Source organism: Ailuropoda melanoleuca, chromosome 15, assembly GCF_002007445.2.
Source record: "Ailuropoda melanoleuca isolate Jingjing chromosome 15, ASM200744v2, whole genome shotgun sequence".
In the NCBI taxonomy this organism is placed as follows: domain Eukaryota; kingdom Metazoa; phylum Chordata; class Mammalia; order Carnivora; family Ursidae; genus Ailuropoda; species Ailuropoda melanoleuca.
This window is the reverse complement of record NC_048232.1, coordinates 69,637,370-69,664,961: the sequence shown is the minus strand read 5'-3', so window position 1 is coordinate 69,664,961 and position 27,592 is coordinate 69,637,370. Positions and strand designations below refer to the sequence as shown.

Below are 27,592 nucleotides of genomic sequence, written 5' to 3'. Positions count from 1 at the left end.
CCGAAGGGACAGTAAGGTTGGGAGAGCCTCACTGGGACACAGCTGGAACTCTCCTGCTGGGGCTGCTGAGCTCCTGCTGTGAATTAAACCCGAGAACTTGGACCCAGAAGTGAAGTGTCTTCTTGCTGCTCTTGCTTTGCAGTGTTACTTCAGGGCCCTCTATCAATGAAGCCTAATGTTCTGCCAAGCTGTCCAAAGAGACAAGTTTATCAGGTCCGGCTGCAGCATTGCAAAGCAGGGCAGAAAAGGATGGGTTTGGAGCTGGGAGACAGTTAACCTAACTGCCATGGTTCACTCTTATGGCTACTTAGCTTCTATATACACCTACACTATGTAATACAGTTGCAACTAGCAACACATAGCTACTAAGTACCTGAAATGTAACTAGCCTGAATTGAGAGGCGCTCAGTGTAAAATACATACTGGAGCTCAAAGACTAGGTACAAAACAAAACATAAAATAGCTCATTAAATTTTCTATCAATTCTATGTTGAAATACTTTGGCTCTATTCAGTTACAATATATTATTAACAATTTCACCTATTTTTTCTAATGAGGTTACTACAAAATTTTAAATTACATACATGGCTTGCACCCTCTCTTGGGTAGCTGGAGACACTTGGCTGCTTTGGACAGAAAAGGTTTCTAATATCCAACACACTCCATTTCGGTGAAATGGTTTTTCCCACTACACCCCCCCCCAAGGTTATGTACTTTAATTCTGCTACATGTCTGGGTACTGCAAGCACCACTAACCTGGCTCCCCCAGCCCTCCTCACCCACAACTCGGAGGAGAGGCTGATTTTGACAGAGCATTTGTCATCTCCTTGTTCAGCGCCAATTTTTTTCCACCATAAATAAACTTAGGATTTCAAATGAGTACTGAACACATACTTGCTACACAGAATAGTCTCAACAAAAGCAATTCCAGAAGAATTCGTACAATAAAGGATATAAGGGATGCAACGTGGTACAGAGTATCAGATTGCAGGTTAGGAAAAAAAAAAATCTAGCTTCTATTCCTGGCTCTGAACTCCTTGGGTTAGGCCATATAAGTATCTGGTCCTCTATTTCTACATCTGCTTGGAAAAAGGGCTGAATTATTCGTTTTATTCAAACTACATAATGAAGTTTTTTTAGAGATTGTAAAGATTTGTGTGTGGGGGGGGTTTTCTTTGATGAACAGGATAGAATAAAAAAATCAGAATACACCCACATGTATTAAAGACGTTTTCTGAAACTTTTGTTTCAGGTACATGTTTTCTATACTGGTCTGCAGCGTAAGATACTTAGTGTCATAGTTACAGTTTGAAAGCCACCAACGTAAATGATCTCTTAAAATCCTACATAGTTTAAATTCTTACAGATTCATTTTGCTCAAAAATTATTTCAAGATCACTAAATCACAAAGCATAAATCACAACTTAATATGGAGATTTTTATCAAAGCTAAAGCTTAGTTGGTGCATACTCAGTGCCGCTATCAGGTATTTTCACATATACCTTTTCTTTTAATCTTGTAAAAGCAACCACGTAAGGTATTTTACAGGTCAAAAAAATAAAACCTACTTCCTCAACTTGTTCAGGTGAAAAGCATTCCAAAATAATAACAAAAACCAGCCAAGTACACAGTCCATTTTCCATCTCCTTTCATACACCTTCTCACACATCTCAGCATTAGGAGAATAAGGAACCAACTCAAATAAAGGGAATCTTTCTTGTCATTTTTGTCTATAGGTACTTTTTAACCCACCAACTTTCTACTCTAAGCACAAGGGCTTAAAAGCTGTCAATACCTGAAATAATTTTAAAGTGATCTAATATTTTGAAAATTTTGTTCACATAGAAATACAAGCCTAAAAATGGCACTATATTTCTTTCAGATGTAATTTCCTTCCCTTCCTTTCTTCCTTTCTCCCTCCCTTACTCACTCCTTTCTTTCTTTTTTCTCTTTTTTCTTTTCTTCCCTTTTCTTCTTCTTTTTTCTTTCTTACTCTTCTCTCTTTTTTTTTTTTTTTAAAGTAAGCTGTATGCACAATGTGGGGCTCAAACTCACAACCCTGAGATTAAGTCAGCCAGGCACCCCTCAGATGTAATTTTTCAACAAGCAATGGTAACAGTTCAACTGATGGAAATGATTTAGATAAAACATCTTCAAGAAAACAGAAAAAGTGTAGGAAAAATTTTCTAAAAATGTAGCACCATTACCTCAGTGAATTAGCAAATTTCAAGATGTGAAAATTACCTAAGAATTATATATTTTTCAAATAATCTATCTTTATATTTAGAAGTTCAAATTATATGTTGTTATATTCAGCTTTCCTTCTAATTAGGAGCTCAACACTGACATCCAGTTATTTTACAAAATAAAAAGCAATTTCCTAATAAACAGTGACTACTAAATTGTTACTAAGGAAATTCTTCGACCTTAGGCATTTATTCCATATGTGAACTTTTCTCAAGAGAAATATTAATATTGTGTTACAAACAAGACAGATAATCTGGTCAAGGTGTGAATGTATTTGACAGAAACATCTGCTCTTCTTAGTGCCTTTCATTTCTTAGATAAGTTTCTTCAACATTCCTATGAATCTTTTTTCTAAAACCATATAAATAACAAAGTACAGCTCATACAGAAACCAGATGTTAAAGCTAACCTTTTATTTTTTTAAGTACCCCCTTACTGAATAATGCTAGCAATACTATCACCAAATTACATTTTATAATCAAGTAATGTATATTCAATGTATGTTTTTAGTGTGTGTGTGTGTGTGTGTATATATATATATATATATCTCAATGACACACTAAACTTCATATGATTTATTTTAAATGACTGCTGGTTTCAGAGACTTAAAAACCACAAACTCTATGGCAGCAATTATAATGCATATATAGTTCTCTGAAAGATCATTTTTAAGTTATCACATAATGGTAGAATATAATTTAAACAAAATACAAGTGACATTTACAGCATAAGGCTCTGTGGTTGAACAATCAGCACATCAAAGAAAAAGTATCAGAGAAAGGCTTTAAAAAATTAAGCATGTTTCCTGTTAGAAGAATTTTACCTTTCTTTCCTAAAAATGGCTAATTGTGGACACAAAAATGTTCAAACAAAAGGTTCCTAAAACTTCTAGAAAACAATTAAACTTGAGTTGCAGTAATTGATGAGGTCAGACTTTTACCATGATAAACTGAAAATTAATTTGTTGGTAGCGAGAAGATACAAGTGCTCATTTTTAGAGAAGTAAAGTTTATTACATTTGAAACAATACAGCAGAAATTTCAAAAGTTTACTCATTAAATATAGTTTCTTACAAATATCCTTTTGAAAATGCAATTCATATATGCGGCTACCTCAGAAGTTTGAATTCCAAATGAAATATGAAGGCAAGAGTCAGGGAAATGATGTCAGAGGGCTTTGTCAAATATCTGTACAAATCAGTACATATTCTTCTGTCTGTGATACAGTAGGAAAGAAAGTGATTCTAAATATATCCAAGTAAATGCAGAAAAATACATTACTATTTGAAGCAGACCATGCTAAAATATAATTTACAATGATTAGTTTGCATTTAAGATGGTTAATAATGTCTTCAGTTTGAACCAATGAAATCAACATTAAAGTAAAATTTTGCAGTATTTGCTGTCTTTTGTATCGAACATTAGTTCATCTGAGAAGTAAATAAGATTGGAAAAAGCAAGTGACCTGATCCTTTTCATTAAGTTTATCATTACCTCAGTCATACTAAATGCAAACAAATCAACAGAGCATCAAGATTTTTCACACATTAAAATGAAGACTAATGACTTGTAAAGGCAGACTGTGTACCATGTAGTATTTAACATATGAAACTTGCATTAACCAACTCAATTTTTTAAATAAACCAAGATTTACAAGCTAAAATAAACATTTGATTAAAAAATTCTGCTATTCAAGATACTCAGGTGTCTTTTTTCTCTTCGAGATTGGTAAGGGTTGGGTCTTTTAAAAACTTGAAGAGGAGATGGTAAGAGGAAAAAAATCCTCAATGCTTTTAAAAACTCAGCTGTTAGGAGTCCATACAACTACTATGCTGGCATGGAAACAAGGTGTTTTCTGTCACAGAACCATTCACTTCCCCATAGAAGTAGTTCCTCCAAGCCAACTATATAAAGATGTAAATCAGCTCACCCATGATTAAAATTGAAGTAACTCTTCAAAAACAGAGCAAGACACCTCACCCAAAAAGATCTTTTAAATCATTGCTAGCTGAACTGCTATTGGTCATAGTAGTTGGTGGCTGTGCAAAGTTCTGTGGGTTAAAGAAAGGATTTGCCTGCATACCGAAGGCAGATTGTCCTATCATGTTCACCTGTGTTCCCATAACTGAACTGCCCATACCTGGAGACCCTTGCTGAGGTACAAATTGATTAAGCCACTGATTTGGTTTCTGTTGTGACAACTGGTTCATGCTAACTTTGGGTTTCTGAGGGCCAAAGAGATTATTAAGAGCAGACATATCTGTGGGTCTTTGTTGAGCAGGCTTTGCACCAGCAGGAGGAACACTCACAGCACTGAAGTTTGGCAAAGTGGAAGGTGTTCCCAGTGTCATCTTGGCCACTCCAGGTGTGCTTGGACTGCCGAATAAGTTCTGATTTGTATTAACTGGCATGTTGAATCCTGAAGTCTGAAAGCCCATGTTAGCATTTAAGCCGTTGGTCAAATTTCTCTTGGTATTATCAATTGGTGTAGACAACATCATGCCAAGCCCCATGGAAGGAACAGAAGTGAAGGTACTTGAAGCAGAAATTTTAGGGGTACTAACAGAAAGGCTGGTCAAGGATGACATGTTATCCATCAACGTGTCTGTCAAGTCCTTAGTCTGAAAAATATGAGGGAATTATTTTATCTCCAAGATTTCTAAATTAATTAAAGTCAATAAATGACAAGTTAAAATTAAGCTCAACAGTCTATATCAAGTTAGCAAACCACAACCCAAAGGCCAAATCCAGTTGGCCACATATATTTACATGGTTTTTACAGATGAACATTGAATTCAACATGAACACTGAACATGAAACCAAACTGCAATCAATTTGATGACAGGGAACACCAAATTTGAATTCCAATTAAACAAAATCCTGGCCTCCCCCACCGCTCCCCAAAATAGAAATGTGTTCTTCTCATCCGTAGATCTGTATTACAAAAAGGATACTCTTTATATTTTGAATTGTATCACAATTTTGTGGAAATTTGTTTTCTCTATTCTTATATAAGGACCTACAAAATATTTTTTATTTTGCCTCTTGGCCACTAAGATTTTTCTTGGAAAAAGAATTTTAGTGATTAGGAAATAACAAAAAATAATTTAAAGAAAGCTTTTAAGATAAAGTTATTTCTGCAGCCATTAAGAGTGTAAACTCTCTACAAGCAGGACCATAAAACAGTGCCTAAAACATAACAGGAAATAAATACTGGTCAGGACATATAGGTAAGTATTCCTAAATCAAGTTACAGACCTGACTATAACTGCTTTTGCTCAAAAATATATAAATGCATGAACATAATATTCCTAATCATTTCAAGGTGAACAGAAGAGAGGTACTTAGTACTATTAAACGTAATATTTTTAAAGAAACCCTTCTCTTCATTAGTAGTGATTGGTAACAACCACTCACTATCATTATCACTGATAACAATCACTATCATAAAACATTATACATTAGGCGGGCTATTGAGTTGTTGGAAAATCCTTGTGCCCATACCTCTTAGAAACTGCATTACTGAAGTAGTCTTGAAATACATTTTTATTCAAACACTAGTAGGTAGAATAAGTTATATACTTACTTCTTCAGTACAGTATGCTTGAAATTATACAAAAGTATAATCTGAAAGTAAGTTTGTTTGAAATTATGCAAACAAAATGAATTCTGACCTGTTTGACTGGAGCAACAGGTGTGTGTACTTGGGGTTTAAGAGGCTGTTGGCTTTTCAACTTCTGTGCCTGCTCCTGTTCTTTTGCTAATTTTTGTTTTTCTTCAAGTGTAAGTGATGCCTCAAAACAAAACAAAATATTAACTTGCAACTTCATAATTCCACATGTAAAACAGAAGATGTCTTTTTTGGTAAAGTATGTCTTGGTATATTTGACAATACCAAGTAGTTTGCAAACTACTCCTGTATTGGTGATTGCCACAGGTAAATTATATTCTGAATTATTATAAGATTTAACTTTAGTTAGAAACTCATAAAATCTCTGCTAAAATACTTTCAGTATAAAAACAGTTATTGTTTTAAAACCACTCATCAGATTGACCTTTTTCCAGAGAAGGGAAATATGATTTGGTGATTTCATTTTATAAATTTGGGAGACCTTGTTCAACTCTATCTCACTCCAAAAATATTTTAGGAACTCAACGAAAAGCTAAGGAAAACATAAACAGCTTCTTTCACTGCTAATGACTGAATCAAATTTGACATTTATCTTTATATCAACCTTGCTAAACTATAAGTTCACAGTATATTCTTACAATTTTGTAAACCCAATGCCCAGTAGCTCATGACTTTGCACATATAGGTACTAGTATTTGTCAAATGAGCCGAAGAAAAATTGCCCTCAGCAGAAATTCAAATTTGACATATTTATTGCATTGAATACTAGCTAATATTTCAAATGGAAAGTATCACTTTATAATTTATCACTCAAAATCAGAAGCAGAGAAGAGACACAGTGGAATTTATCAAGAGATGTGACTGGCAAAGTGCGGCAGAAAGGACAAAGAAGGCAGGCAATCTAGAAATGTTACCACATGGAAGGCTGAGTAATAAAGGAAGTTAAATTCCCAAGCCTGTTTATTCTCAATGTGAGTGAGGTCATGCTCCCACGGTAATTTTTAAACTTCATAAAGATTATTAAAGCATCCTTCTTGTTAAGATGCTAAACAGTAGTATTACCCAACAAAAATCTGTAGTTTACAGTAAGTCCTATAAATCAGTGCATAAGAACAAGTAAAGAAACTTACTCTTTTATGCTTATTCTGTAACCCATCCTCTTTGTTTTCTGATTCACTGCCAGTCAGAAAGTCTGCTCCAATGTTGTTAAAGACTTTGTCAATCTGCCGAAAAAGAAAAATATCGACCACTTGAATGACATCAAAAAATTGTGATTTTACTGCTTAAAGAGCAAAAGCCCCTCAAATGAAGCACATTGTCAAACTCTTTTTACAAAAATTAAAATGATCTAAATAAACTACCTTGTGACCCAGCAATTGCACTACTAGGTATTTATCCAAAGAACATAAAAATACTGATTTGAAGGAGCACATGCACCCCAATGTTTATAGCAGCACTATCAACAATAGCCAAATTATAGAAAGAGCCCAAACATCCATCAACTGATGAATGGATAAAAAAAGAGGTGGCATATATACACAATGGAATATTGCTCAGCCCTCAAAAAAAAAAAAAATCTTGCCATCTGTGATGACGTGGCTGGAACTAGAGTATATTATGCTAAGAGAATTAAGTCAGAGAAAGAACTACCATAAGCTTTCACTCATATGTGGAATTTAAGAAACAAAACAGATGAATATAGGGGAAGGGAAGGAAAAAAAAATAAGTAAAAACAGAGGGAGACAAACCATAAGAGACCCTTAACTACAGAGAACAAACTGAGGGTTGCTGGGGTGGGGGAGGGGTTAAATGGGTGATGGGCATTAAGGAAGGTACTTAATGTAATAAGCACTGGGTGTTATTATGCAACTGTTGAATCACTAAATTTTACTCCTGAAATCAATACTACACTATATGTTAACTAACTTGAATTTAAATAAAACCTTGGAAATAGATAGATAGATAGATAGATAGATAGATAGATAGATAGATAGATAAAAAATCTAAATATCTTACCTGAGATCCAACATTTGTAACTTTTGCCTCCTCAGAAGCATTCATTTGATTTCCTATATCCAAAGATCTGCAGGAGAGTTGAATTATGACAAAGCAATAAAAAGAAATGCTTACTTTGGAAATACTAACGCTAAAAATAGTTCATCCCCATGGGGTTTATGAGAACCTAAACAAACTGCAACTTTATTCTTTAAGGACAGTCATAATCTTTTTTATTATTTACTACAATTAATGTCTGCTTGCCCCCAAAAGTAACATTGCATATACATGTCTTCTTTTTTTAACTCAATATTTGAGATTTACTGGAAAATTTACTCAGTATGTCATAAAACCAGGCAAGCATGATTCTTACTGTCAGAGAGCTTATGTAATTAAATTCAGAATCTGATTTTCACAATAAATGCTATAACCATTATGATGAGCCAGATCTATGCCTTGAAAAATAGGTAAGATTTAGATAGAAGAAAGGTTCATTTACACCTCAAGTATAAATACTAGATATTAAAATTTTCTCATAAATTAAATAAATAATCAAAATAATTAAATAATTAAACATTATTTTTCAGGGTTCTTATGTTAATAATGAATCCATCAAACAACATAAATGTATACATCACAGATTACATACAAAGGGCTATTTCGTGTCATTCTACACCTGGTATGTTTATTTCCATTAGCCTTCACCTCACACTGGCACAGAAGCTAAAAAATTTCTATCTGGGAACCTTGCTCATAATTGGTATCAATTTTACTGATTTTGATACTTTTTTTTTTTTTTTTGAGAGAGGGAGAGAGGGAGTTAGAGAGAGAGAGGCAAGGCAGAGGGAAAGGGAGAACCTTAGGCAGGCTCCACACTCAGCACAGAGCCCGATGTGGGTAGGGCTCAATCTCACAACCCTGAGGTCATGAACTGAGCTGAAATCAACAGTCAGATGCTTAATCTACTGAGCCACCCAGGCACCCCTGATGCCTCTTTTTACTGATGTCTTTTGGCTCAGCATTTAACAGGCATCCTAAAATCATGTGTTCTTCTCTGGGAAACAAATATAGTGGAAATTTTATTTTAGTAAACTGGAGTTTAATAAACTCCAGTAATTTTCACCTTTCCCTTCTTCCTTTGAATACTAGTATTTTGCAAATAATGTAGAAAATCCTCCCTTACAAAAAAAAAAAAAGAAGTGGATGTTGTGGAATTAAATATGAAATGAATGCTCTACAAATGTTTCTGGCATCAGGGAAAAGAAAAAGGGAGAAATCAAAACATCAGGGTTTCAAAGACTTGAAAAATATTTTTAAGTGGTGCTCTTAGCGATCACCCTGAATTTACACCTCTAGTAGCTAATGCTAACAAGAGACTTTCTCAGAAATAGAATTTTCCTTATGTATAGAAAATGCTAAGATTACATCATATTACACTTTTGTAGCCAGAAATGACATTAATTTTCTACAACATTCTATTTTCATTCAGTTCAAGTTAACATATTGGAAATTTTTTAAATGTTTTACATGTGATCAAACTGAAATCTACCAATTTTTCACTAAGCAGAACAAACTGATGGTCACCAGAGGGGAGGTGGGTGGAGGGAAGGTGAAAACAGGTGAAGGGGATTAATGATGAACACTGAATAATGATGTATAGAATTGCTGAGTCATTATACTGTACACCAGAAACTAATACAACACTATATGTTAACTATACTGGAATTAAAATAGTAAACTTAATCTAAAAAAAAAAAAATCCATCAATTTTTCTAGCCCTTATTCCAGAAAATCAATCATGAGGTAACTAATCTCACTCTGGGGCCATGTATAATTCATATGCAACCTACTTACTTCTGCTGTTCCTGCATTATATGAAGTTGTTCCAGTTTAGTCTTATGTTCAGACTCCAATCTGTTAAGCATCTCTTTTATGACGGAAATGAAAGAATTGAACTGGTACAATAAGAAATTGAGACAGTTATAATGTTTCAAGTTAGCAGCAAATGTAATCTAATAAAACAATTCAACAAGTTAATCACAATATTCTCTATTTTTACCAGAATATGACCCACTCATAGTAGTGATGTCACAAGAATAGTATATTTAAACTCAGCATATCACAGCAACCTTTTACAGTATTTCTGAATTTGGTGATAAAGTTGATGAGGATTTTAAGTTCCAGAAAATATGTCTCAATTAGTTTTTTAGCTTGATTTCTCAAACAGATATTATTCAGGGGTCTTATAAATTTAACCCCAGCAGTTATTACATATTGATTTTCCTAGAATAGTCCAAAATTGACCATCTGAATTTGTACATATCTGGAAACAACCCATTTAATAATGCATAACAAAATCAGTTTATTCAGATTGTTATAAAAACGACATGTTTGGCTAAAATAAATCTGTTTTCTAAAGTTAGTAGAAATATTAAATGTATACAGTTTAACTTTCAAATAATTATAGTTCCTAAAGTATATCTAATACTATGTCATACTGTAGTTTAAGCTTTGGGTAAATGATGATTCTTAGGGTACCTTAGATCGTCATGAACAATTTATTTAACAATACCATACATTACAGGAAAAATCTAGAAACTGCTTTCTTTCCCTCCCAAATCCTCTATCTTTTTGTACTGGGTGCTTATACAAGTCTTCATAGTAGGTTTATTAATATTTCTATACCACAAATGAGGAAATTATGGCTCAGGGAGAGAGAAAGCAACTTAGTAAGAGCTACTAAATACATACGGTAGCATGAGAATTCATGTAAGTCTGTCTTCAGAGCTTACTGCTCATTTCTACTTGACACTGCTTCTCACCATGCTCAATCATCCCTTGTCTTACCATGAGAGTAACGAAAGGCATTATTTCCTTAGCAATTTACCTGGCTGGACACTCTGATCAGTTTTTTTTTTTAAACTTTGTAATGAAGTATAACATGCTAACAGAAAAGTGCACATATATAAGCGTACATATCAAAAAATTCAAATTGAATTTAACCAGTAGTCAGATGTAGAAAAAGAACACTGGCAGCACCCCACAAGCTTCCCTGTGCCCCCTTCTAGCTTCTTCCCACCCCCCTTATCCTATGAGTAAACACTAGTCTGACTTCTGGCAGTGTAGTTTTGACTGTTTTTGTACTTCATATAAATGGAATCATTCAGTAGATCTTCTGTGTCTGGTTTTACTTGCTCAACATTGTGAGATTCATCCAGATGTTGCATGTAGTTGGTTCAGAAGAATTAACACAGTGGGCCTGGACTGCTACCTTGAAAAGGCCTGCTTGCAAGGTTGGCCCTGGGCCGGTGTCCAGGAACTCAGATTTTAGGAGAGTTCCCACCATTAGCTCATGATAGTGGCTCACTAACCTGTACAAAGACTGTTTAATGCTAAACATCTGCTTTCCTTCTGGAAGTTTGGAATTTGAGTACATGACAGGCAGATGGAGCTACAACACTTCACATATACTGTCACAACGCATTACCAGGGAGAGTAAGTATACCAAGGAGATGACTTGAAACTTGCATCTGGTTTCCTCCAGACTTTGCCCTATAAGCCTTCTCCCTTTGCTGATTTTGTTTTATTTCCTTCCGCCATAAAAAATCATAGCCATGAATACAACTATGTGCTGAGGCCTGTGACTCCTAGTGAGTGAATCACTGAATCTAGAAGTGGTCTTTGGAACCCTCGCCCAACACAAGTTATGATATGTTTTGATTGCTACTTAGTATTTCCTGTTTTATAATCAAATGCAAAAAAAATGTACTTTCTTAAATCAAGTTATCTTTTTCCATAATCCAAAATATACTTAGATTACTTTAAATCAGAACTGACAGAAGAGGGCAGTCTTAAATTAGGAACCCTTTCCATGAAGTGAATAGGAAAGCAGACCACACCCATGTTAACTACTGTAAAATACTAGAAAATATGAATCAAAGTACTTCTGTTGATGAAAGTAGGCCCCTAAAAAATTCAACCATAAAGCTGAAGAAAACCAACACCACATTTCAAATGAAATTATATATTCTGAAATAAGCATTTGGGAATATTTGAAAACATCCTAAATCATAGATAAGAACAGAAATGACTAAAAGTTGGACTCAGGCATATCATCATCCTATTTTTCCCCAATATTCACTGTTTCCCTTTTTGCCAATTGTAACCTCGACCCTGCCACCCAAGATATGAAGAAACTATCAAGCCAAAAATTGAAATTTAGGGACACAAACTTTCAGAGGCTTACCCTACCACTTCAAATGAAATTTGGGGTCTGATTTTATAAATTTCTCTAACTCCAAAACTCCATTCACTCAGCTCTCTCCCTTAAGGCCAAAAGCTTCCTTAACTCTCAGCTTTCTGCTTCCTTAATTGCTCTAATTCACTTTCACTACTTAATTCCCAATCTTGCCTGCCTATCCATTTCTGACACTCCTTAGTTAACAGTAATCAACCAATCCCCGTCTTTCTTCCATTTTACTCCATTAAACACCTGTTCTACAGTGAACAAAATGACTTGTCATTACTCTAACTCAAATCTTCTCTCAGTTCAATAAACATTTTTGGTTTTAGCACTGTACTAAGTGCTGGGGATATAATAATGTATAAGATATAATAACCAGCCTGGTGGGAAAGGCAGACACCTAAGTACATACCTGTGATAACTACAGTGATAGAGCTATGCAGATAGATAATTGTATAATAATCTTTGATCAAATGTTTACCACATCTTGAAATTTCAAAGACCTAAACCAGTACACCTGAAACTAATATAACACTATATGCTAACTATATTGGAATTAAAATAAAAAACACAACAACAACAAAGCAAATACCTAAATCAGGCAGCAATTTAAAGTCTACCTATACTAGTCTCAATTTTTCTCTCTCCCATTACACCCTACTGTATTATAGGTATCTCTCAAACTGGATTATTCATTTCCTATGGCAGATAGACTCTAAACTGGTTCCCAATTATCTCCTCATTCTGCTGCTCAGGCCCTTGTGTAACTCCCTATCTTTGAGAGTGGGCAGGAGCTGTGACTTGCTGGTAACCAATAGAATTCAGCAAAGGTAATGGATGTCATTTCCTTAATTACACTACAGAATGCTGTAACTTCCATCTTTCTAGCAGATTCTCTTTCCCACTTTGATGAAACAAGTTGCCATGTTGGAAGGCTCATGAGGCAAAGAACTGACAGTGCATCCAGCTAACAGAGAGTTCGGAACTGAAGCCCTCAGTCCAACAACCTAAAAGGAAATGAAACCTGCCAACAGCCATTAAGTAGCTTAGAAGCAGATCCTTCTTTTCCCCAATTGAGCCTTCAGATGAGACCCCAGCATTTGATGGTAGCATTGTGAAAACTCTGAACAGAGAATCCATGCCCTGGCTTGGCTGACCCACAGAAACAATGATATAACCATCTAGTGTTTGGTGATTTGTTCTGTAGCAATAAATAACAGATATACACCCCTGACACATTACATTGATTTTTTTTCTTTGTTCATGTCAACTTCCCAGCCCCAAATCTGAAGTAGCCCAAAATCCTACATATCTTTCAATGTTCTAGTCATTTACTATCTCCCAATGAGACCTTCAATAATCCTTCCAGCTCACATCTCCTTACCTTGAATCCACAAACTTTCTTTATTGAACTCTTTGGCATATTTTTCCTTGTTTTAGCAACACTTAAATGTAATGTATTTATACCAAGAAAACAGTAAGCTGGATAAACTGAATAAAGCACAAAACTATTCCTACCTGATTGAGATTAAGATTATTTTCAATACTCAGGGGAATCAGATGAGGCAATACTTTTCCAGCCAACTGCTCTTTGGTGATTCCCAACTTTTTATGAGTAAAAGTACATTTGTAAATACCTGACAGAAAAGAATGAGACAAATTTTATAGCTCAATACCACACATTAACAGACATTAGGAAAATACTATATCTACATGAAATCTCTTGATAATTAATATAATTACAAATTTTTCCTTGTCAGTGCCTAGAATGAGGATGTTCTTACATATGGATCAGAATGATTTCAGCTTTATCACCAGTTTAGATTTAAATACCATGACATATTTATCCTGAATTCTTTTGGCTTCAGAGCACATTTAATATTAGCATAACATTAAAAGCCTTACCACACTGCAGCAGCAAGGTTACAGAATGACCCTCTATCCTGAAAACATCTGAATATATAGTTCAGACTTCTCACTCAAACTTGAGACACCTATTTCACAAGTGTGTGAGAGTAGGTCTTACGCATTTATTCACTTCTTTAACTAATCGGACTTAACATGTTTGAAACTTTACTAATTTAGCTCAACTCCACACAATCCTTCCCCATAGTCTCACCTATTTACTGGAACTTCAACACCCTGCTTATTACACCTATTCCACAAAGCCTTCATTTGGTAAACTGAGCACATTTGTTTCCCATTCTCTGAATGCTTTTGTTATGTTTTGTATATAATCCATAGCCTTAGAACACATCATATCTTATCATTTGCATGACTATAATACAATAAAGTAGCATCAAATGACATTAAATTTTCAGCTACCTAAAATTCCCATGAGGACTGCGGGTTCCTTGGATGGAATTTGTTGTAAGAAGGGTAGGATATCATCAAGTACAAACCACTTATCCAAGTATTCCAAAATCTTTCCTAAGCACACTAATGAATTTACACGAACCTATTAAAAGAGGTAAATTGCATTAGTCTTTTAAAGTCTTTGCAATATAGAATAAAATATTAACTATAAATTTAATCTTCATATAGATATGTTAAAATCTCAAAAATAAAAGTAGGTTTAAAAGCTTTCATCCTTTAATAATATAGGAAATCCACGTATTTACTAATTCCCCTGGACTTGTTTCAGAAAGACTTCGTGATTGCTTTACCAGGACACTAGTTAGCTAAAGGTAAGGAATGACTTCAATTTTGTATCCTTCTAAATGAAGTGATTAGGATTTGAGCAGCTTTATTATACATGTGTTTACTAACAATATTTCTTCGGGGACATCAGAATTATAAAAAGGACTACATTCTCCTACCAAGTGATCAATTTTACTAGGCTTCCAGTACTTTTCTCTAACTCAGGCTTAATTCATTCTTAAATTAAATATTTCAACAACATGTAAAAACTATCTATATTTTATCCTACATAAAGTTTCCTATTTCTAAATATATCTTTAACACAGATACTAAAACCTGATATTTAGGAGTGCTTTTATCAAAATTCTATCTATATTCGCTTGACAATTTTGATAAATATTTCACACCCTATTTTTTTTAGCTTAAATATGTTAAGATAGAATACTTTCAGAAAAAAGGCAAAGCAAAAAAAATATACAGCAGACTGTTAAGTACAAAAAACTGGTGGTTGCCAAAGGGGACGTGGGTAGGGGGCTGGGTGAAATAAAGGGGATTAAGAGTATACTTATCGTGATGAGCATGACGAAGGTACAGAATGTTCAATTATTATACTACACATCTGAAACTAACACCGTATGATAACTATATTTTAGTTTTTTAAAAAAGAATACTTTGAGTCAGAATCCTATCAACAGAACTCTAGTTTCAAAAAAAACAAAACAAAACACTAAGAAAAGCAGAAAATAATTTAGCTGGTTAAAAAAAGCACATATTTCTACAAGAAAGATGGAAAAAATTTCCTGAAAAATAAGGTGTTAATTGTTTCCTGAAATTCAAACATAAGGGATACTACAAATTAAATTAATTTGCTCTTAGAATCAGTGTTACAAAAGGAATTGCTAAATTTTTTATATGTGTGTGCATGTGTGTCAAGAGAAGCTAGAAATACTAGTTTAATTTTATTTTTAATATAAAATATTAGTCACGTAAGTCATGAAGAAATAGAACTCTTGGAGATTTCACCTACCTCTGTGTAGAATTTATTTTTCTTTATTTCAGGAAACAGTATTAAAATACAATTCTAACTCACAACTTATGTTTCACTCATTTCCCAGTTAGAATTTTTTAACCCTAGAGGTCTATGTCTATGAATGCAATTCAGAATTCACATTTGCCCCTCTGAAGATAGGAGCACTGTGCGTGGTATATAAAATGCAAATCCATTCCAGAGTTACTGTTCTAAATACATTCATTATAACTCTTTGTAATCATGTCTTTAATGGCTCAGTTGGCATCTTAAAAAGAGATATAAACATCCCCAGGCATTAATACAGATCATTTAAGTATCAATGCTTCTCACCTCACTCTGCATAAATACTTAGAACTGAACTAGAACATGTACTTTGACAAAATGTATGTTAAAATAAGTCTATGCTGCCATAAAATACAGTGTGACTTACATGATTTTTATTTTTGTTTTTTCTAAAGATTTTATTTATTTTACTTTCAGTAATCTCTACACCCAACGTGGGGCTTGAACTTACAACTCCAAGATCAAGAGTCACATGCTCTATGACTAAGCCAGCCAGGAGCCTGCAGATTTTTAAAGGGCATTTTGAAAATAAAATTTTTAGCTGTGTATTACTGCCATCTGTTTTGAAAATTCAATCATAAAATTTAGAAAATTTCAGAGAAAAGAACTGGATTTCAAATCTTTTTAATATTTATGAAAAAAAAAAGACTCAGAGGGGTACATTAACTTGCCCGATGGCACAGGACGGACGGTTAGTAGTAGTGTCAGAATAAGAACTCGGGTTTCTGACTGCATTTCATACTTGTTAATTTTGGTAAGCAATGATACTTTTTCCTATTTTGGTGCTGTTTTCCATCTCAGGGCCTTTATACAAAAAAACAAAAACAAAAACAAAAAAACCCACCCATGAACTAAAATAGATTGGATCACTGTAAGGTAAAATCATATCATTTAAATTGCACAAATGCTTATATTTATTTAAATTTACATTTGACCTAATAAAGATGGAAAAGTTCTCCAAAGAACTATATTTATAAAATGCAAATTTAATAACATGGCCATTATCAAACATCAATATAAAGAACTGATCAGCTGAACGAAGGACATTTCTCCTCTCCCTCTTTTCTAAAGCTGCTGTTTGAAGAGATTATTCAATGTTACTTCTATAAAGAATTATCTGTGGGATAAATTCTTATGATCTACTGAGAAAAGGTTGGGAATATATATTTCTCCCCATATGAGATAATAAGAACTGTATTTACTGCTATTTACTACTTCCTTGACTATCAACTGTGTTAAAATTCTGTATTCAAAGGAATCAGCTGCCTTTGACCTAGATTTTCGAGTACAACTATTTCCCCCACTTGTGTTCTTATTAATGTGTTATTTTTCTGTACCCTTAATTTTTTTTTTAAAGTAAGCAAGTAAGTTGTAGATACAAAAATATAGACAGATGACTAAAAGTAAAGGCAGTTTATAAGAGGAAGCTCTTCAAAAAGTTTTTAGGTTTAAACACCAAGTTAAACTCTCATGATTATTTTAAAACAACCAACAAAATAAATTGTGAATTAGAGCAGAAAAGTATTGAGAAAGAAAAATTACTCAAATTTTCTATTGAAGCACTCAAAGTTAGGGGATGGGAGTAAGGTCAGGGATGTAATACTGCAAAATTATGTATCTGGGAAAACTACAGCTATTGATCACTTTTATAGCACTATATACAGGTTACCTATAGCCAACATGAAATATATGAACAAACTATAAAAAGGTAACTTAACAATAAGAAAATAATTTAAAACAATGAGAAGGTAAAGAAAAGCAAAAATTAATATGCAATTACTTACAGCAAGGGAAGATGTTTGTAGACATGCATTTTTAATTCTTGGTATCAAAGCATTTTTCATGGATGGGTAGTCTATAAGATTTGCAAAGGTTGGAATGATGTTTAAACAGAGTTCCTATTAAGAAAATACACTGATTCAATCCTAGGGAAAGATTCTCTTCACCTTTTCTCCCACATATTAAAAAACATTTTGCATTTGCATGGCTAATTTGTCACACTGTTTGAAATAAACTTTCATGTATGTTATATCATTTGATCCTTTCAACAACTATTTGAAAGAAGAATAGTTATCACTAGTTTTCAATTTTACAGATGAGGAAACAGACTCAACAGACCTTCCTCAAAATCATGCAAGGTCACATAATCTGACATATGGTAACAACATTCCTTGGTCTCATAACCAATTTCTTTCCCTGACAATACAATTCATCATTTATTATTTAAGCATGGGAACATCTAAGTTTTGCTATCCTTCACAATGAGTGAAAATCAAGTACAAAGTGACATAAAACTATTCATCTTAAATAAGGGATTTCTTAGCTGTTACATATATCCTCATGACAGACTATAATACAAACATTTTCTTTAGTATATTTTAAAAGATTAATAATACCAGGGAGAAAATGCAGTAAGACACTATTATATAATCCCAATTTGTAAACTGTGTAGATACATGTGTTTGTCTAAAGACTTATGGAAAAAGACATTAGGATAGATCGGAAATGTTAACTCTGGGCATCTCTGAGAGAGGATTTTAATTTTCTTTATATTTTTAAGTACTTTCAAATTCTGAAACTTAAGCAAGTATAACCCATAGAAACAGGAAAAAAAAATTTTAAAACACTGTTAACTAATGCTGGCCATAATGTATATGATTGTAACTGGGAACTCTAAATGAGGCTAACAGAGGAAAAGGGGTGGATGACTAGGGAAAAGAGAACTAAATGAGTTAAGGAAAAGAACAAGAAATGGCTTGAGAACTGACTGACTGAAGAACATACATCTCAGATACCTTATAAGGGCAGAATGATCCTTGTAGCAAAGCATAGAAGGGATTACTGAAGAAAATGGAGGCATAAATGTTTATCAGGGAAGGAGTTATTATTTGGTATACTTGAAGGTATTCATTTGTAATTAGCAGATAGAAATGAATTAACCAGTAAGAATCTGTTATTAAAACAATGACCACATATTTTATTTGCTTTATTCCCAGATTTCCAAAAGGCAGATATGAGTTATATGTTTATATTCACTCAGAACTATAATAAATAAGTAGGTGACATAACTCGAGGATAAGAAGTACAAGCTACATTCAAGGGGCCATTTTCCACAGATGGAAGAGAATAGACAAGGGTGGGCAGTTCATGAGATACTACGCTCCTGTTACCAGAGGGCACCTCCCTAGGGAAGGTCAACTTTTAATTCAAGAGAGTGAGCGTGCACATGCATTGTACTGTATAACCTAGCAGTAGGTTAAAGACGCAAACCTCATTTTTTTTTTAAGATTTTATTTATTTATTTGACAGAGAGAGAGACAGCCAGCGAGAGAGGGAACACAAGCAGGGGGAGTGGGAGAGGAAGAACCAGGCTCCCAGCAGAGGAGCCTGATTCAGGGCTTGATCCCAGAACATTGGGATCACACCCTGAGCCGAAGGCAGACGCTTAACGACTGAACCACCCAGGCGCCCCTAAAGACGCAAATCTTAAATTATGTCTAAATCATACAGCTAAAGGTGGGGAGGAAGAGCTTTTTCCTGAAGAGTAAATATGATGAAGAACTTAAAAACAGGAGACTGAAACAAACCAAAACCCAAGGAAGTCATTAGCTCATTCTCAGGAACTACTGCCTCTTAGTGTATACAAGTAACTGGTGGTGGAAAGGGGAGAATAAGCATAGCCTCTATGTTTAATTTTAAAGATAAAAATTTTTTAAATTGGTTCACATACATATTTCTATTCATTCCTCTAAGCCTCCTAACTTTTGTAAACCATCTTCTACTTTTCCAGGTATTTTTCTAAACTCTTTAGACTCTTAAATATTTTTAATCAAACTTCACTTTAAAAATATCACTCCAGGGGCGCCTGGGTGGCACAGCGGTTAAGCGTCTGCCTTCGGCTCAGGGCGTGATCCCGGCGTTATGGGATCGAGCCCCACATCAGGCTCCTCCGCTATGAGCCTGCTTCTTCCTCTCCCACTCCCCCTGCTTGTGTTCCCTCTCTCGCTGACTGTCTCTGTCTCTGTCAAATAAATAAATAAAATCTTTAAAAAAAAAAAAAAACACTCCAAAAATGAATTTCAGAAGTTACTTTCCAGCCTTCTACTTGCATGACACTTGAAAAGATTTTTGTTTCTTGCTCTTGCTCTAGTACTCTCCCAAAGCTTAGACAGTCTTTTAACTTTATCGGACTCTACCACGCGATGCTGGGACTGGTGACTAAAGACTTATATTGAATGATACAAGAAATGTTGGTTTGTAAAATTCAGCAAAGCTGCACAGGTCAATCTGGATTAAATATTAACTATCTGAATAAATACTTATTGGCTAAATGAACCCCCTTAGGAAGAAAAATGGGCTTTCATGTCACTCAACCTTTTCTAATCTCAGGGACTATAAACCCAGGTTGGCTACACAGGGCCTGTGGGATGTTTTAACAAGCTATAATTCACAACTCCTTTGGAAAGGGCTAGAAAAAAAAACAAGTACATCGTCCCCAATCATCCCATGTCATTTGGACAAAGGCAGCATATCCTCACCTTTAAGAAGGTATCACCTTATAAGGACAAAACTTAACATCAACTTCACAACTTTGAGTAAACAAAAGAACTTAAAAAAGACCGAAATGAGCCAAAAAGTGACCTTATACATGTGGTACTAGGTTCACATCACTTAATTTTTAAGTAATCTCTACACCCAATGTGGGGTTCAAACTCCCAACCCTGCAATCAAGAGTCAGTCACATGCTCTACTGAATGAGCCAGCCAGGCACACCCAATATGAGGTTCACATCAGGAAAAAGACAGTTTGGGTCAATAACCTTTAAAAATTAAAGTTCTGGGGACACGTGGGTGGTTCAGTCGATTAAGCTTCTACCTTTGGCTCAGGTCATGATCCCAGGGTCCTGGGATGGAGTCCTGCACTGGGCTCCCTGCTCAGCGAGGAGCCGGCTTCTCCCTCTGCCTGCCGCTCCCCCCCGCTTGTGCTTGCTCCCTCTCTCTCTGACAAATAAATAAATAAAATCTTTTAAAAAAACAATTAAAATTCTGTTTTTCTTTACTAGAATTTCTATACTGGCAAAGAAACGTTAAACATAAAACCATTTATGCAGTGAGATGTTCTTAACATAAGTATTTATTTTCCAAAGTAAAAAAATCAAAAAAATAAATTACACTTTTAACAATGATCCATAAATTTTTTCCAGGCAGCCCTACAGAACCAAACTTTTAATAGCAAAGCCAAAGATTTTAAAGTTTGGCAAAGTACATGTTTTAACATCACCTTTGTGACACACAAGCATGACTATAAATGCATTAGGAATGGTCACACTAAATTACTCTCTGGTTTTCTATCTACTTGCTACACGAATTAACTTCAATATAGAAGGAATGCTTAGAGGACTGAGTTATCAAGCATAAAAGAAAATTTTGAGTATGGGAGTACCTACTTAATGTTTTTATAAGAAAAAGGCACATGTACCTGACATTTTCACTCCCATGTTAGTTACTCATTCAGGAAGAAGATATACCGATCCAAACTACAATAAATCAAATCTTCCAGAACAGAACATTTTTCATAAATAAAAGTAATGAATAATTTTACTTCATTAATACAGTTATTTGTCAATTGATTCTTTAAATTAGTTGGGAGGAGACACATTTTAGTAACAGTATACAATCCAATTCAATGGATTAATATATATCACTGTTGAGTTTTATAGAAAAGATTTTACAACTCAAACCCAAAATGTACTTCGTTTTAAAAATAAAAAATTTTTAAAAAATTAAAATCATTAAAGAAAAAAAATCAAATATTATACCTGGATCTGAATGGAAGGAGCCTCTAGTGCTCTGTAAACCATTGGTAGGACACTGTTCTTTATCTCATCAGGAGGAGTTTTGGTTAGTAGCAAATCCATTTTTTGTAAGAAAATTAACAAAATCTGTGTAAAAAAGAGGAACAATGTATTAAAATCTAGAATCTTCATAAGATTTCACATATGACAAAATTTAAAGTATCTTCAAAAGAGTAAATTCTATATTTTGACACTCACCATGTTGCTAGCCTGAAGGCATGGAAGACAAAAACATACAAATCAAGTTTCTTACATTTCCAGAAGCACAATATTTAATATTTGCTCTCAATTTAAATATTTAAATTAAGACTAATTTCCTAACTCTCACACATCTTCAGTAATGCATCACTCGCCCATAATTACCACTATCTGGAAACCTACTGAATTGGGTGGGGAAGCCTGAAAACAGCAAAGTCAGAGATCCCAAAGTAGTAAATTCACTTGGCTTCTAAGTTTAAGAGTAGAAGAAAAGGTACAGAAATGAAAGGGATTCCATTTCCCTATGCTCCTTTGTTTTACTTCTTAAATTCCACATATGAGTGAAACCATATGCCAATTGTCTTTCTCTGAATGACCTATTTCGCTTAGCATACCCTCCAGTTCCAGCCACGTCGTTGTAAATGGTAAGATTTCATCCTTTTTGACGGCTGAGTAGTATTTCATTTTATATATATGTATACACACACACACACACACACACACACACACACACACACACATTTTCTTTATTCATTCGTCGACGGACATCTGAGCTCTTTCCATGGTTTGGCTATTGTGGACACTGCTGCTATAAACATTGAGGTGCAGGTGCTCCTTAGGATCACGACGTTTGTATCCTTTGGGTAAATACCTAGTAGTGCAATTGCTGGGTCATAGGGTAGCGCTATTTTTAACTTCTTGAGGAACCTCCATACTGTTTTCTAGAGTGACTATACTAGCTTGCATTGCCACGAACTGTGTAAGAGGGTTCTCAGAGAGGGAGACAAACCCTAAGAGACTATTAACTCTAGGAAACAAATTGAGGGCTGCTGGAGAGGGATGGGGCAACTGGGTGATGGGCATTAAGGAGGGCACTTGATGGAATGAGCACTGGGTGTTATATGCAACTGATAAATAACTGAACTCTACATCTGAAACTAATGATACACTATATGTTAATTAATAGAATTTAATAAAATAAGATTTAAAAAAAGAAATGAAAAGGACTGTCACAAAAAATTCTAGAAAGAAACATTTTCTTTCCTTATTTTTTTTTAATATTTTATTTATTTATTCGACAGAGATAGAGACAGCCAGCGAGAGAGGGAACACAAGCAGGGGGAGTGGGAGAGGAAGAAGCAGGCTCATAGCGGAGAAGCCTGATGTGGGGCTCGATCCCATAACGCTGGGATCACACCCTGAGCCGAAGGCAGACGCTTAACCGCTGTGCCACCCAGGCGCCCCCAGAAAGAAACATTTTCAATTGTCCCAGGTCATTTGTTTTCTCACCTAACTGCCACACACCTACATTACAAGCAACAAACTGTGCCTTCTATTCGCACAGAATACTGAGTGAACAAGTGCCTCCACCACTTTGCCTCCTAACATCTTGACCATGTTTGGGAAACTGTTTCCCTCAGCTGCCCTTTCTTAGCCAAAGGAACTATTGCCTTACCACCACAGACTTCCTTTTGTTCCCCTCCTTTCAAAGGAAGGACCACAAATAGCCTGACATAAAACCATTAAATCAAGTAGTTGATGGTTTACTAATAAGCTACTGCCATGCAGTGGCAGAAACATGTAATAATATTTACTATGTATCTAGAAATTTCATTTAATCTCAACAACCATTTTGTTTCAGAAATGAGCAAACAGAGGCTTTAAATGAGTAATGACTTGTTCAAGTCATACTTCTGTAAAGGATGAAGATTAGATTCAAGCCCAGGTGTATAACCCTACAGCTCTTAAATCCAAGACTACCTTGAGTCTGACAAATAAATATTATAATAGAGTCTACATCAGAAACTAATTACATTTTCACTTACAATACACACACATATTACTTCTGCGGTGCTGTAAGCATTTTCCCTCTTCTGGTGAAACTACTTATTACCAGTAAAATAAAGAGAAACAACTGGATTAACTATCTACAAATTAAAGATCCTAAATAACAAAATAAACAAAAAGCAAATACTTAAAAGTGCAAGAAAAAAAATACTTTTCCCAAACCTTTATCTTTTCATAAGGCCAATAAGCAGTATTAACACATGCCAAATGTCTTACATTTTCTGAGATGGTAAGTTATGGAGAGTTATAGATACTTACCTGCAAAGTTTAATTATACTTTTAGGAATGGTTCACTTCAAACATATGCAAAATAGGTTCTGACTTATGGAAAAGAAAGTCTCTTATACTTACCTCAATTTTTAAAAAGTTGCATATCCATTCCTTTCATCCTCAGTGATAGTCATCATTGACTAACATCATTAAATAACAGCAGATAAATAGGAAAGAGTATCTATACACATACCTGGATTGGCTCCTGCTGTTTAAAGACAGGGCCAAGTTCAGGTAGAATTAATTTTACATATTCTTCTTTGGTGCATTCTTCGGCAATCAGTAGAACATTGGGCAAGACAAAAGGTACCATGTCAGGGTTTACAAATTCTGAAGTCAAACAAGGCAAAATTCTCTGCACAATGACACGCTGAAAGGCAAAAATGTTTTCATAAAACTAAATTTAACTTTAGTCTTTAGTATTAATATTGAAGTTACAGTCTTAAACCTCCAATCCCCTTGGGGAAGATGACCATATAATTTATGGTTGAAACTGGGACATTTTTGAGAGTAAAATGGGGTGCTCCTGCTATGTCAGGACAAAAGGATAACACGAGAATGTTACAGATAAAGGGACGTATGGTCACCATTCCTTTAGGAAACCTTCCCTCACTAGTCATCACTAAGATGTTTCTCTTCTTCATTACTTATGATTCATACCACACAACTTAAACTTATTACTTAAACTTAATACTTAAACTTAAATACTGTTCTGTATTGTTAATTCTTGTTTCATGCATGTTAACTTTACCTACACATACTCTAAGAATCTTGACAGCAAGAACAATATTTTATGTTTCCTCTTTTATCTCCATAGCATCTAAGTAAAGGGTTAGACAAACAGCCCATAATCAATGAGTATCTGACAGATTAAACACTGGAGATATTTTTGTAACCAGGAATCACAAGTTTTCAATCACTGACTTCTAAAGCATTCACCAACATTTTTTAGACTATATTACACTCATGATTTAGTAAGCCAGAGAGGGGAGTTAAAGGAGCCAGATAGGCTAGTATCAATACAGATGCATCCCCTTAATTGCTGGTGAGGTGATGATCTCCACAATGACAGTTTACGGACTTCTCTTCTGACATTTAATGTCCAGGTGCTACCTTTCCATAGGTAGTATTCTTCTAATTTTTTATCTAATTTATTAAATTATTTTTGGACCCTGAGAAAAAGGTCCACTAAACTTTCAGCTTCAGTCTGCAGCCTTCTATAGTCATTTATGCCCCTAAGGCAAAGTTATATTTATTTCTCTGGAAGAGTTATTACAGTAAATAAAAATCCTGACTATAATAAAGAACTGAACAACAAACCTTGGGCAGTTTTGGTAGAACTTTTGGCAGTCCTTTGAAAAACTGTGATTTCTGAAGATTATCTCTTTGGAATAAGGTATCAAAATACTGCAGCGTTACTGCACCAACATCATCAAAGAAGGGAATCTAAAAACAGGAAAATAAAATTATTTTGATAAATATTAAAGTACTTCTCATACCTGAAACTGCCATAATACAGTGAAAAAAAATTCAGAAACATTTAGCAAACTGCTAACGGTCACTTAATAATTGTAATTATAAAAATCAAAATAAGGAAGTAATAACCAAATTTCTTTTCAAGTTCAAATTTTCAGTCCCTACCTATAAGTTAGCTGGGCAGTAACATTTTCTTTAACTAACTAGTAAATACTGAAAAATTAAGTAAAATATCTTGAAGGCACAATGAGTACCATTTATCTATTAAAATCCACTTAATGAGTAAATTAGAGGGCCATGAATTCTTGTGTCCAGAATTTCTACACCTACATGACTGTTAAGACTCTGATTACTTGAAATCTTAATTTTATATGAGAGCATTTACATACATAAATTATTTAACTGTTTAAGATTAAAAGAAGCTGAATATTTAACACATTCAAGGATAGATATGCTATTTGGGGACTCCATCTGATTAAATCTTGCTTTAGAAGAACTTAATCTACTTTAATTCATTGTCCCTCCACCTAAGGCAGGAACTCATGTGTACTTACCTTTGTCATTTGATCTGCATCTGGTCTTACAGTTGGAGTGACATTTAACAGTAGTTTTACATGTTCACGGACTTCCTCAGGTATATTTGAAAGTGAACTAGATCCTAAACGACTCAACTATTTAAAGAAGTGATAATATCAAATATGAACATAAAATATTCAAAAAGACAATGCATTTATAGTCAACAGTCTATTTAAAAAACCTTTTTAAAATTTACTCAAAATATGTTAGAATGAACAAACTGCTAATTCTACTGTGGCAAGATAATTAAGACACTTATCTTCAACACCCGAAATTGCTTCTATCACTGAAACAAATGCCCAGCATTTTAGTTCATATTTCAGTATTCACTCTAGTAAATAAATGCCACGATTAAAGTTGTGGTAACAAACTTTAATCCTCATTATTTACAGAATTACTTTTGTTAAGTCAATTTTATGCAAACTTAAAATATGAGACATTATCTCATTTTAGAGAATTTTCTGAACACTTTTTTTTAAATCAAAGAAACATTTAATACTTTTAATGCAAGCAATTATTTATATATAAGGTAAATTACCTGATCCAACTGCCTACTAAAACTCTTGTAAATATCTTGCTTGTTAACTTCAAATACGGGTTTCCCTTTATTAAATACAGCATACATGACAGTTCCTAGTGAGTACATATCACTGGCTGTTTCACAGCTCACAGAAAGTATGTATTCAGGAGCCAGATATTCAGGATTTGGGAGACACAATGATGGTAAATTTGGGTCCCACTCTTTACAAGGAAACTTAGGCTATAAGAACACAGAAAAGAGTTTATATAGATTAAATATTTCAAATTAAAGCAAAAAAAACTATCAAGCAGTAGCAACCTAGTTTTAAATTCATACTCAGTCATGCAAGTAAAAATATCATCACCACCTTCAATCCTGAAATTCCAAATTCTCAAATATGGAAAGGGCACTAAACAAACTAAGAGATATGAATAAGAACTCTTGCAACCTGGGTGCCTGGGTGGCTCAGTCAGTTGAGCATCTGACTCGTGATTTTGGCTCAGGTCGTGATCTCAGGGTCCTGAGTCAAGCACCACAATGGGTTCCGTGCTGGCCATAGAGCCTGCTTGGGATTGATTCTCTCCCTCTCCCTCTGCCTCTGCCCTTGCCTCCCTGCTCACTCACTCTCTCTCAAAATAAATAAAATATTAAAAAAAAAAGAACTCTTACAACCTTCAAATTATTAGAGCTCTCTCCCAGAAGACAAATTATCACTCTAAGATGCAGTATGAATATGAAAAGGTATAGCCTATGTTCTATGATACACAGGCTTCAAGTTTTATGAACTCAGATTATTATTTGGAACCTTGTTCTTTCACTAACTGATTTAGTTAATAGGTTCAAAAGGTTGTTGTAAGATTAAACAAATATATGGAAAAAAATGGACCTAACACATTGTCAAGCAATACTCTTTCTGCTTCCCTTAAAAGTATTTACTTAAATTACAAATCTATTTTAGGTCAAATCATGGTGCTTTTAACAACTATATATATATATATATAT

At 34.3% G+C, this 27,592-nt stretch overlaps 1 protein-coding gene across 3 annotated transcripts in view; it reads right to left on the bottom strand.

Annotated features, from left to right (window-relative positions):
* Positions 1–3,238: 3,238 nt before the first annotated feature.
* The window catches only part of SCYL2 (SCY1 like pseudokinase 2), a 58,208-nt gene continuing 33,854 nt past the window's right edge, over positions 3,239–27,592 (bottom strand). For all 3 annotated transcript variants that reach the window (XM_002928485.4, XM_034644373.1, XM_034644372.1), the window contains 13 exons: positions 26,609–26,830; positions 26,049–26,165; positions 25,339–25,464; positions 24,212–24,388; positions 21,667–21,789; positions 17,633–17,746; positions 14,441–14,573; positions 13,634–13,752; positions 9,727–9,827; positions 7,894–7,960; positions 7,008–7,100; positions 5,921–6,040; positions 3,239–4,867 (listed from right to left, as the gene is read on the bottom strand). In XM_002928485.4, the coding sequence (XP_002928531.1) occupies positions 4,223–4,867; positions 5,921–6,040; positions 7,008–7,100; positions 7,894–7,960; positions 9,727–9,827; positions 13,634–13,752; positions 14,441–14,573; positions 17,633–17,746; positions 21,667–21,789; positions 24,212–24,388; positions 25,339–25,464; positions 26,049–26,165; positions 26,609–26,830 (2,157 nt within the window). In that variant the 3' untranslated portion in view covers positions 3,239–4,222. The remainder of the gene's footprint in view (positions 4,868–5,920; positions 6,041–7,007; positions 7,101–7,893; positions 7,961–9,726; positions 9,828–13,633; positions 13,753–14,440; positions 14,574–17,632; positions 17,747–21,666; positions 21,790–24,211; positions 24,389–25,338; positions 25,465–26,048; positions 26,166–26,608; positions 26,831–27,592) is intronic.